The following is a 13,021-nucleotide window of genomic DNA, read 5'->3' on the forward strand; positions in this document are numbered from 1 at the left end:
GGAGCGGGGAGGGAGTTATGCCCCCTCCGGTCCCCACTTAATATCTTCGAATGATATAAACATATAATTATTTGCACAAAGTGCAGTTAGGGGTGTGTATTTTTTAATATGTTTTAAATTCAATCACAATTGACCATACTCCATTGACCTACTCCGACAAGTACTACACCAAACACAAATATTAAGTTGAAAATGACAAGAGTGGCTGAATAAATGTGTATTATCAGCAAGTATACTTACAAATGAACACAAATGTATAACTGCATACATTCTATATCATAAAACAATATACATATACACAACATACTCACAGTCATTTGTACCATGGATCATAAAATAAAACCTTACACCATGGATTATGCATCGACATTTTTTGCTTGAGGCAGTTTAGGTTAGAATGGAAAAAGATAAAAGAGGAAATGTAAGACATTTGGATAAAATACAACACAGTACATGGCTACATAAGCATAATTAGAAAAGGTATCAGTGCGAGAATGGCTTATGAAACAGCACCTAAAAGAATAAAAGAAGGAAGATCTTACTCTCTAATCCTTATTTTAAACAAATAATACTTAACACTTTATGCTCAGGAAAAACGTTGGTTCCTGAGGACAGTGTGATACCAGAGGCATATCCTCCTTCTTTTTCTATTTTGAGTCCTCCTGTGACGACGCTTGGTAGTGCTGCATCGCTTTAAATACAACACTGCAAACAACAGATTTACAGACCTCTAGAAGCATTGTCAATGTAAACAGGCTTCCATTGTGATGCCATCACTTGCTTTTCAAATATCCACTCAAGGCTGGTAACCGTAATAATTGTCTTCTGGAGAGGTACACACATGGACACATACACAGAGTTGGCACTAGTGATTAAGCAGTAAAATACACAGATACAAACACAAATACATGAAAAAGTAGCTGAACCTTTTGGAATTTCTCACATTCCTGCATAAAATCACCATCAAACGTGATCTGATCTTTGTCAAAATCACACAGATGTAAAAACAGTTTCAGTGCCAATATGGAAACAGTGCTTTAACTAAAACCATTCAAACATTCATAGGTTTTCATATTTTAATGAGGATAGCATGCAGACAATGACAGAAGGGGGAAAAAATAAGTAAGTGAACCCTCTGCCTAAGGAGTCTTTTGAAACCAATTTTTACCAAACAATTTAAGAGACGTGTGATCCTAATCATTGATGAGTGGTTTAAAGCTGCCCTGCCCACTATAAAACACACACCTGGTAAGAATTGTCTTTATGAGAAGCATCGTCTGATGTGCATCATGGCTCGGTCAAAAGAGCTGTCTGAAGACCAGCGATCAAGGATTGCTGATTTGTATAAAGCTGGGAAAGGATACAAAACCATCTGTAAAAGTCTGGATGTTCATCAATCGACAGTCAGAGAAGTTGTCTACAAATGGAGAGAGTTTGGCACTGTTGCAACTCTCCCAAGGAGTGGCTGTCGACCAAAGATAATGCCCAGAGTTCAGTGCAGAATACTCAGAGAGGTAAAAAAGAACCATAGAGTGTGTGCTACAGACTTACAGAAATCACTGGCACAGTCCGATATCCCTGTGCACACATCAACTATATGTAAAACTATAGCCAAGAATGGTGTTCATTGGAGGACTCCACGGAGGAAGCCACTGCTATCTTAAAAACAAACATCGTTGCCCGTTTAAAGTGCCTGTGACACGAAAAAGCATGTTTATTTCATAATACACGCGGTATTTTATGCTTCTGAATGAAATGGACCGCTTGGATGTGTGTGGAAGCGATTGCTACTGTATATTTATTTAGTTTTTTGAATCCCGCGCCATGAAAATGAATGACTTCCGGCAACAGTCTCGAGTTGAGAAAGAGGGCGCTGTGACGTGTACGGAGAAAGGAGTCCTCTTCACTATACAACCGCACTGTTGTATGAGAATGACCAAGGATTCAGCTGATTTTTTGGATTAATACGTTTATTTTTCTGATCACGCCAGCCAAACAGCTGCAGAAAAATCTTGCTGTATGAGGGAGAGGCGTGTGCGCTTTTTTGGGGTTTCAAAAGGTTCCCATTCACCGGTGGATATTGGCCAAAACAAGCCCTACTACTGTGGGACCATGGGACTCAGGAGGAAGTGAGTAAACATCGTGTTTTGTATTATGTCAAATACTGGAATCATTGTAATACGGAGGTGGCTTGCATTTTGTGGCTGACATGCTCGCCGACGACCGAAATCAGATGAAATCGTGACTCCGTTGAAGTCATCCACCTGTTGGGGATGCTAGAGCCCTATAATGATAGGCTTGGCTAACCGGCAGATTAAAAGACTAATTTCTCGTCATCTGCGCTTTGCTAAATTGTTGTATATAGTCGAATCGTCTCAAAATATGATTCAAATAATTCACATTCACATAATAATCTTATTGAAGACTTTTTTTTCTCCTGTCGTAGGCACTTTAATGTCAGAAAAAGGCACTTGGACACCCCACAGAAGTTTTGGCAAAATATTTTGTGGACTGATGAAACCAAGTTGAATTGTGTGGGAGTCACACAAAAACATGCAACAGCTTACCAACATTAACACCTCATCCTCACTGTGAAGCATGGTGGATCATGATTTTGGGCTGTTTTGCTACCTCAGGGCCTGGACACCTTGCAATCATTAATGGAAGAATGAATTCAAAAGTTTATCAGGTTGTTTTGCAGGAAAACCTGCGGCCCTGTTTTTGACAGTTGGAGCTAAAAAGAGGATGGATGCTGCAACAAGACAATGATCCAAAACACAGAAGTAAATCCACTTCAGAATGGTTTCAGAAGAACAAAATACACGTTCTGGAGTGGCCAAGTCAAAGTCCAGACTTGGACCCCATTGAGATGTCGCGGACCTAAAGACAGCGATTCATGCCAGACATCCCAGGTATCTGATAAAACTACAGCAGTTTTGTAGAGAAGAATGGGCCAAGGATTAGCCCTGATCGATGTGCCACACTGATCTGCAACTACAGGAAGCGTCTGGTTGAAGTCACTGCTGCCAGAGGCGGGGCGGGCACAAAATATTAAATGTGATGGTTCATTTACTTATTTTCCCCTTTCAGTCATTGTTTGCATACTACCCTCATTAAAATATGAAAACCTATATATGTTTGTGTGGTTTTAGTTAAAGCAGACACTGTTTTTTCATCTGTGTGATTTTGACAAAGTTCAGATCACATTTGATGGTGTCTTTATGCAGACATGTGAGAAATTCCAAAAGGTTCAGATACTTTTTCATACCACTGTATATGATAAACACTACATTTTACACAGAGTGCTTCCAGTGTAATGCTAACCAGTTTGCTGAGGAATTCTTCGGCAGCCTCCGCTGCTGTCACACTCTCCAGGTGGTCCGATCTCACCCGGCTGGCCGGCAGGTCCGGTGCTCCCAGGCGGCCCAGGCTTTCCATTTTCTCCTTTTGGCCCAGTGGTTCCAATCTTGGACTCCCCCGGTGGACCTGCGGACACAAAAACAATGCAACACATGAACACACTCAAAAGCATGATTGATTACTTAATTTTCATGACCATTAGGTGCACCTACAAGTGAAAAAAAAAATCTCCAAAATAGACGGCGCGCCTAATAATGTGGTGCGCCTGTTGTGTGTACTGAGTACCATAATACTGTATGTCTGTCTGACTAAGCAATTTTTAAAAAAAGCGGACATAAGTGAGAGGCTCATGAGAACCTTAAAGAGCGAAGGTTGCGTGTGATAGGGGCGCGCCCACAGTAGCACCTGATGACCTCAGAGCTTGTCATCATTCCGGGAGGCTTGACAAAGAAACTCGACTGCAGGACATTGGTGTAAACCGGGAGTTCAAAGTCAAGTTGCGAGCGGCGTGGAAGCAATGGATGATGAATGGCGAACGCAGTTTTACGAAGAGCAGGAGGCAGCGCCGGGCGAGTTACGCCACAATTTGCGAATGGATTGTGGATGCTTGGGCTACAGTGCCTGCTTGCACTGTTTGTGCTTTTGCCAAAGCCTTGCTTACGGTAAGGAGACCGAAGCCCTTTTCACACACATATCCAGGGAAATTCCCACGTAAGGTGATGTGGGATTTACTCGCGTCACTGCTTCCACGCATGTAAAGACGTCCGGAGAATGACGTGGGTTGGACACTTTCACACTACTGTCCCATGTTGCCCACTGGCGCTCTCTGCGCGGGGAGGGCTGCTGGCGCGATTTTATAACCCGGATGTTTTGTTCCAGAGGGAGCATTCCCGACGTCGTAACTGCAGCCAATTCTAGCTCATCAAGACTGTATTTAAGCCCAAGTGATCCAAGAGAAGGGTGGAAGGAAGAATCTCGCTGGCTTTGTTTTGTTTTCTTATCGGCTCTCTGCCTACCGCTTAGGTTAGTATTTTATTGATCCCTGTCGAACTACTGTCATGGACCCATTGTGATTTTTCCCCATTTCAGCCAGCGATTGCATGTATTTTTGTATTTAATAAACCATAGAACGCATCTCTCTGTTGTTTTTTGCTTTAAAGTACAATCTTGTTTCCGAGGTACTGGACCCTAACATCGGGAACAAAATAAACCACACATTTCCAAAGATGGACTCTCTTCCTAGGTTCTGCCGTCACAGACGCATTGAGTAATTCAGCCAGCAATCGCGTGTATTTTTGCATTTAGTAAACCATTGAACGCATCCCTCCGTCCCGCCGAGTAGGAAGGCAGCCGCGGTGTGCACGGAAGCCTCGGGCGTAGGCCCGTGTGGAGCCGCCGGGGGTGCAGATCTTGGTAGTAGCAGCAAATATGTATTTACTAAACCCTTGAACCTCCGTTGTTTTCTGCTTTGAAGTACAACCTTGTTTCCGTAGTAGTGAAAGTAGAGTAGTAGAGGAAGTGACGATCGGCCTGCCATGATATTTACGTCATCAGCCATCGTGCTGTCACCCGGGAATTTAACGCCTGCTTTCACGCACAGCGCTTCCCGGGAAAGTCCTGGACATGATACTAAGACGCGACCTGTCAAATGTCCGTGTAATCTCCATGTTAGGTTTTGTGTTGGTTACCTCCTAGTGTGTCCCTGTGATTGCCCATTGATTTCACCTGTATGCCTGCTCCTAGTGTATCCTCCAACCGGCATCCTCCTGTGCCGCTCACCTGTTTCTCGTTGTCTCGTTACCCCTTGTCTGTGTGTGTATATATAAGCTCCCAGTTTCTTTTCACTCCTTGTTGCGTCATTGTCAGTGTCTATCCCAGTGTTGATATCTACTTCTGAAGCCCTCATGTTCCTGCGTTCCGTGTTTGAGTGAGTTTTGATGCCTTTTATTTGATCCCCTGGCCTTTTGTTGATACTTTGTGCTTTTGTTAATTATCATTAAACCAATTTTGAGTTCACTGCTACCCGGCTATGCCTTCTTGCCTTGGATTTGTTTCCCTGCTTTTGGGTCCACACCGCTCATCCGCCCTCGTTCCTTGACACTCCGTGTCAGTCGACCCGGGAAATTGTTTTCACATACAACTGCTACCAGGGTTTCTCTGCCCAGATCAAAACTACAAAACTGTCAATCATCGTTAACATCAAGTACCAAACGCCAGCTGCACTGGTCACCAAGAAAAACAGTTTGGTCGCATGGCTTAGCAGGAGGGAGGGTGAGGAGCTGTGGCGCTGTATGAGCATGAAGCAGTATAACATAAATATATATTTTTAATTAAAAACCCGATCCTTTTCGCCTGATTCCAATCCTCTGAAAAATGGCGCGATCGGCCCGATTTCCGATCACTTGATCAGATCGGGGGATCCCTAATTTATATGATGCGGTTTAATTCAGGCTATCGGTTTATAAAAGGGATCCAGGATCTGCACACTTGCTACTTTTATTTAGTAAAACAAAAGTTGGCATGTTATAAAAAATTTTTAAAAAAGCGACAAATGCATGTCCTGCGATATGACTATTGTGCATGCGCACATTGCGATAGCGATGTTCAAATGATATATTGTGCAAGCCTAATTTCTATCTATAATACTGTAAAAAAGGTACCTGCATGCCCGCTGACCCCAGGGGGCCCCTGTACATTGGTCCCTGGATCACCTTTTGCCCCCGGCACACCCGACCTTCCTGTAGAGAAGAGAGAAAATTTTAAGCAAAATCATTTACATTTCCAGCAGTGTTTTCGTCAACGATAACGAAAATATTTCGTGAACGAACAATTTTTTTATGACGATCACGTCAAGATGACGCGATGAGACTAAAACATAACGAGATGGATGCCAGTTGTCGTTTGGCGACACGAAAACGAGATAAAAATTTGCCATAGTTTCCATCATATATTCACAATGTGTGGCATTTTCTCATTGTATGTGTAGTTTGAACGCATCTAGCAGCGTTTGGTCGTGTCACTCATGTGACGTGCTGCGCCTCCCCCACCCCTCTACACACAAGCTTAAGCGTGTGCCCATTCCAGGCTCCTTTTGTGGTTTTGTCTTATCTTGGCTATGCCATGTTGCTTTAGCCTTTAAAGTTCTGTGGTGAGTGATCATCACACACAAAACTAAGTTGTGGTGTTAGTATAGCGTTCACGTTAGCATTAGCATTTAGCGTAGTGACTCGGTGTCTTCTTAAACTCTTGGAAAACATTTTACACACAGTTCGTGGCGTCCAGGTGAGTTTAATTGCAGATAATGTGCCGTTTTTCTGCTCATTGTTTTATCATGAAAATGGTGATATAATTGTAGACTCTACAGTTATGCGCTCATCTGTCATGTTCATTCGAAATTGTTGTAAACCTTTCATTTATTTATTTATTCATGGACTTAAACTTTTGAAGTTTATAGACGAAAACATTTTGAGAATTGTCGACTAAAACTAGACAAAATTTGTCTGAATTTTCGTTGACTAAAACTACACGAAGTCGAACACATTTTGAAATGACTGGAATATGACTAAGAACAATAAGTATTTTCGTGCAAAAGACTATGAGTAACCCCAGTAACACATCAGGCACGTCTACGGTGCGTCAACGACACCGGCGCGACAACGCACCAGTGACACTGCGTCAACTTCCATAGGACGCATTTTACGAGCAGCGCATCTGTGGAGCGGCTCAATCAGTTCACGCGAGGATTGCAAGATCGCGCGAGAGTAGCAGGTATTTAAAGATAATTATACAACAACCATTTGCCTTTCAGACCCTGCGTATTGGTCAGCTTGCTTTCTGGAAAAAAAAAAGTCCTGTGCTAAAGAGAAAAGCAATCCCAATGACAAAGATTTTAACATGTATTTTACAAATGAAATGCCTCAATGAATCATTTTTTTTTTTAAACGTTTTTCTATTTCTTTTTCTATACGATTTTCTCAAGTTAAACGCAGAAGTTAATAAATTTAATTGTGTTAGCGGGATTTGTGTATTATTCTTATTATTTAATTACAGGTGTTTTAGCTCATTTCAATGTATTTTATTTATCTGGGCTATTATTTATTTTATTATGTATTTATGTTTTACAAATGTGATGTAGTATTCATTTATATTCAAAATTTTATGTTATATAATTTTAGTTCCTATGTGAATATTAGTTCCTACATGTTTTGTTGTGGTAGGAGGGTTTTGTATTGAACACACGGGTACTGATACGCCGAGATTCAAAGTAGAGTTGATACTGTCCTGCCGTGTTGGTTATTTTTATAGCAAAGAAGACAGCAGTAAATCAAAGAGTAAAACGAGTAAACTGTGACCCGATCCACCCACAGCCTCAAGAAATCTGATGGACTCGAAAATTTAGGGTTACGATTGCATATTATTTTGTAAATGGACCTGATCCACTGTATTTTTACACGAGTGACGTCTGGTCTGCCCGATCCTACCTAGTTGTATTGACGCAGGAGGGCCGCGTCTCGCATCGAATAATAAACTCTGATGTTCTTTTCGCGAGCGACGTGTTAAGCCACTTCTGGGACGTGTCTGACACGTGGCCGCACTGCGACTGGTGTGCATTGGCTGATGGACTTTAACGGCCACGTTGTCGTGGCCGCATCATTGACGTGCCGTTGACGTGCCCGGTGTGTTACCGGGGTAGGACGAACATTAAAATGGCTGCCAAAAACAACATTTATTTTCAGCAACTCAAGAGGAAAAAGTCAATTGAATGACCTTGTTCTCCAGGATAGCCAGGCCTGCCAGGTCTTCCTCGTGGACCAATATTGCCCTGGTTTCCCCTAGAACCCGGGGGTCCCCTGGAACCAGGTACTCCCGGTTCCCCCGGAGGCCCCACGGGCTCCTCCGCCGGAGATGGCTTCCGGCTCATGTCATCAATGAACAAGTCCAACTTCCTCACTTCCTCTGACAAACACAAATTTAAATCATCAAGACTGTAAAAATTACACGTGTATACAGTAGTTATGCTAATGTAAGATTTAAAGTGAACTTATCTCAAATTCTTAAGTCTTTTTAAGTAACTAGTTATTTTGACTATTCTTTACTCATTTTATGAAGTTAACACTAGATTTGAAAAAATACGTTTGAATACATTCAGTTATTAAGTTTCAACTTTCAAAGAGTCCATACTGTGAACAAGTTGTTCACACGCCTCTGTGACAAGCTGGTAGATCATGGCCATGGACTGAGGCTCCCCCTGGAAAACATGTAAATGGAGTTTTAAATGTACATTTCAAATTATATGAGTTTTAAATTGGATGACTACAAAGCTTTTTGTCAAAAAAATTCAGATGATCATTCAAAGGTTGTTGCAACCCACCTTTTCTCCTTGTTCCCCTTTACTCCCTGGAACACCCTGAAGACCAAATACGGTATATGCATGTGAAATATATAAAGAAGCAAATGGCAGATTAGACATATTTTGCAATTTATTCTTACCATAGCCCCAATAGGTCCAGTGTAACCTCTCTCCCCAGGGGGTCCCGGGTGTCCTGGCATGCCCTGGAAGCCCTGAACAACAAATATATCATTATTTAATTAAATCTATAGACAGCATACAGCAAAAAAACAAACAAACAAAAAAAAAAACATACATTTTTGGAGGCGAAATATTGTCCCACAAATTACTGCCAATATGTGCGATAATATTGTCAATTTTTTAAAACCAATTCAACCTCGAATGGAGTGACAATACATGATCCTAATAAATCACCCATTCAAATGCAATAAATTGTTATTCTTAAATAAAACAATCTACAGTACATTAAAAAACAATAAACATAAAAAAAAAACACAATGCACAACGAGTCATTTGAAAGCTAGCTAAGTGCAGAATATGAAATAAGTGAGAAACCCATTTTTGCCATTTTTGTTCTCTACCAATTAGAGCCCATCAAAAGTGTTTATTTGATCCAAAATGACTGTCATCTTGTCGCACGTTAGCAAATTTGAAGCCGAATTATTCATTGCCAATCAGATTTTTCTTAATGGGTGTCCCTTTAAAGCTTTTCGTCGTGTAGAATCTGAAGTATTTGAAATTAACGCCAGAAATCTTTATTTACATGTTGAACATGACGTGCATTTATTTGGAAATCCTCACTGAAAGTGCGTTCACTAACCTGCTAACTGTAAGCGTTACACTTCTTAAAAAAAGATAAGTGCATTTCTCTTATCTCCATGCATGTGGTGTCAATAATAGATTTTTATCTCTTTTTTTCCGCATCGTTTGCAAATGCTGTAAACCAGTGAGTTTTCATGTTTGAAGCGTCACCTTTTAATCGCAAGTTAGCGTTTTGGAGAAGACTGCTGATGTTTTATAGCAGGCTAATGTTTTACAATGTTTAATACAGATGTGCTTCCTTATTTTGTATGTCTAAACTTTAATTTTACGGCACGTTGATGTTCACTAAACATCTGTGAAAGGAATTGGAGTATCATATGCAATCAACACGCACGTGTGCCGAGTGCGTGCAAACGCACACACAAATGTATGCACGCAGGCACACGGCGATTAATCGCAGCTGCGAAAATTACCACTCTTATTTTTATCTACCATGACATGAATTGACTTATTGCATATCGCGACAGGCTTACTTGGCACCATTTGCACATGCAAAAAATAAAGCAAAAGCTAAGCCTGTCGCAATGTGCAATAATTCCATTTATCGCACGGTAAATGAAAATGAGGATGGTAATTTTCACGCTGCGATGTATCGCCTCACGTGTGTGCGTGCGTGCAGCAGATGTGCGGCGGACGTGCTGTTAAAAGTTCGGCTTCCTTGTTTAACAGCGCAATATGCTGTGATGAGGATTCACTCTGTTTTATTGACTTCTGGGTATGTTCGTTTTACACAGTTGAAACAAGCCTAAGGCTACGTTCGTTCATACTACAGGTCTTAATGCATGAATCCGATTTTTTCGTGTGTTTCCGACTCGAGTGAGGCATTAACTTGACGGTCTGAACGTGACAAGTCACATAGAACTGGACCATTTCAAATCCGATCGGAATTCATGCAGCAATGACGTCAGTAAAGCGAAAGCGGCAGGCAGGACGGGAGCGATGTAGCTGTGCATTAGCTTGTAGCTTGAACTCTGCTTTTATGCACAAAGCGGGCTTGAACACGGTCATAAAAAATATAAATGAAGAAAAGGATAAGCCTGACAATTTTCGATTTTAATTCTCTGTGCCGAATGAGCAATATTTCAATATTGCTGCATGGCCGAGACGGGGAAAATTGACACACCCATGTAAAGTCACGCACACAAGTCAAGGCTTATGGGCGTGGGTGTATGCGTTCTATCAGTCCATATAAACTTTGAGTAAAGGACTAAATGGGGATTATTAATGTCTGTTATTTGTGTCATCTCTTTGGAAATCAATATATCATCACCCTGGAATGACATACAGCTAGCATGTGTCATTTGTTTTGATGCTTCTGCGCATGCGGTCACTTTGCTGAGCGTATCTCGGACTGCGAATTAGTGCATATGCGTGATACTTGAACGGGCTCTATGGACAAAGGCAGTCTGAACTGGCACGCCAAAAAATCAGACATGACAAAAAAATTGGATTTGTGCATTAAGACCCTGTAGTATGAACCTAGCCTTAGTGAAGCCAAATTTTTGTTACTGCTACTTAATTAATCTATTGTTCTCTGTTGTTGTTGAAGTGCAATTGTGTTAGTACAACTTTATACCTCTGTGCCTAAATGCTTAAGTTATTGAAGTGCAATGTTATCTTTCCTTGAAAAAGACATTTTATTTATTCTGTGTTTCTGTGCGGTATTGATATTGTTGTCTTTTACTTAAAAGACGCATGGTCTATTGTTTTCATTTGGGATTTCTTAAAAAGTATTTTGGAATTTAAGAGTAAACGTTTATTGCATTTAAATGGCTGTACTTAATATTACTTAGTATTGTTAATATATACTGTATTCTTACTGTGTTATTGTTAGTGTAAATTGGTTTTAAAAAAATTGGGGAGCGGGGCGCAATAATATCGCATATCGCAATAATTTATGAGATAATTTATCGCCCACTAAAATTTGTTATCGCGACAGGCCTAGCAAAAGCTAATTTCTGCCAAAAAGGTCACACTAATGATCACTTAGGGAGCAATACAAACCCAATCTCATAAACCGCTCCTGCTGACAAAATGAAAGTATATCTTACCCTAGATCCAGTAGGGCCAGTGGGACCCATGTTGCCTTCAACGCCTCGAATTCCCTGTGAGACAAATTACAGCAAAATAAGGACACAGTGGTGTATAACATTTACTGTTTCGGGACCAGTTAGCTCACCTTGGGGCCTGGCGGGCCAACTTCACCTTTTGGGCCCGGAGCGCCGGGTACCCCCTACATATAAAAGAACGTGAGTGAGAAGTCATGGCTTTATAGGTACACTGTTTTTGTGTGTGTGTGTGTGTGTGATTTACACCAACATTTACAGTATAATTACAGCCCTGCAATGTCACCTGAAGTCCGACTCTTCCAGGCTCTCCCTTTTCTCCTCTTTCCCCTGGTGGACCCTAAGAGGAGGAATATGGATGATGGTTGTTTTTCAGCCATCCTTAAAAGGGAACATATTACGGAAAATTGACTTTTCAATAGCTTGTATACATATTGTTGCGTATTCGGAGTGCTTCCCCACCCATCAAGTGTCAATTTACAGAAAACAGATAATAATTATTTCTTCATACAAGAACCAGAAGCAAAGACCAGATCACGCTGACCTTTTCAATCACGTAGCGTCTTTAAAGCACTTAAAAATTTCAAACTATTTCACATCGCGCACTGCTATCAACATTACTACTTTGGATTTCAACCTCCCTCAGTTTTTATTTGGCACAGACAAACCACGGACAATCGATGATATGATCATTTTAATTTTATGGTAGCAAATTGTTTTCCCCATTAGAGGGCACTAATCCTCTTTGGACAGGTGATGCTTCATTTCTGTGGATTGTTCTTGTCGAAACTGAATAATTTTTGCATATTTTTTGGCCTAATAGGTTATATTACAAATGGTAGATCATATATATGAAAATATTTTTTAAAAAATCAAACATTGTAAGGAGTTACTCATTATTGGAGTATTCTTGTCAAAGAATTTTTTTTTTTACTTGTACTTGAATATATTTTTGGCTGACTAATTTTCCATTTACAGGAGTAATATTATTCTTAAGTGACACTACTCGGCAATGTAATTACCAGGCAAATTAATGCTGCTCGAGCATGAAAATGGATAATTCAAAATGCCTAATAATAGAAACATTCTTGATCTGAATATTGCTTACACTCAACCCTTTCATGCATGATGTTTTTATTTTATTTTTATTTTTTAAAAACCCTTAAAGGGCGCTCTTTATCTCACTGACAGTACTAGCCGTCCAATCCATTTTGACTGCGAGGGGCGAATGAACGAAAGCTCCGTCAATTGCATTGAAACATGAGCAATCGCACCCACTCTTCTCGGTTTAAATAAATTGGATGTCTATCGCCATTAACAGCATGATATAAAGTTAAATACTATGAAAGAAAAATTAACCCTAGTCTTACTTGAGTCTGTAACCAGTGTGCATTTCTGTTTTTATTCATTTTAATGTAATTAC

General features: G+C 40.6%; 1 protein-coding gene across 6 annotated transcripts in view; it reads right to left on the reverse strand.

Moving 5' to 3' along the window:
* The window catches only part of LOC130908562 (collagen alpha-1(XX) chain), a 93,518-nt gene continuing 80,497 nt past the window's right edge, over positions 1-13,021 (reverse strand). For 3 of the 6 annotated variants that reach the window (XM_057824129.1, XM_057824120.1, XM_057824158.1), the window contains 11 exons: positions 11,885-11,938; positions 11,712-11,765; positions 11,584-11,637; positions 8,851-8,922; positions 8,732-8,767; positions 8,542-8,608; positions 8,128-8,316; positions 6,021-6,098; positions 3,325-3,486; positions 1,246-1,350; positions 780-822 (listed from right to left, as the gene is read on the reverse strand). In XM_057824129.1, the coding sequence (XP_057680112.1) occupies positions 1,262-1,350; positions 3,325-3,486; positions 6,021-6,098; positions 8,128-8,316; positions 8,542-8,608; positions 8,732-8,767; positions 8,851-8,922; positions 11,584-11,637; positions 11,712-11,765; positions 11,885-11,938 (855 nt within the window). In that variant the 3' untranslated portion in view covers positions 780-822; positions 1,246-1,261. Of the gene's footprint in view, positions 826-1,245; positions 1,351-3,324; positions 3,487-6,020; positions 6,099-8,127; positions 8,317-8,541; positions 8,609-8,731; positions 8,768-8,850; positions 8,923-11,583; positions 11,638-11,711; positions 11,766-11,884; positions 11,939-13,021 lie in introns of all 6 variants that reach the window. The other 3 variants (XM_057824153.1, XM_057824134.1, XM_057824143.1) reach the window with 2 other exon arrangements.

Source organism: Corythoichthys intestinalis, chromosome 2 (genome assembly GCF_030265065.1).
Source record: "Corythoichthys intestinalis isolate RoL2023-P3 chromosome 2, ASM3026506v1, whole genome shotgun sequence".
NCBI lineage: Eukaryota > Metazoa > Chordata > Actinopteri > Syngnathiformes > Syngnathidae > Corythoichthys > Corythoichthys intestinalis.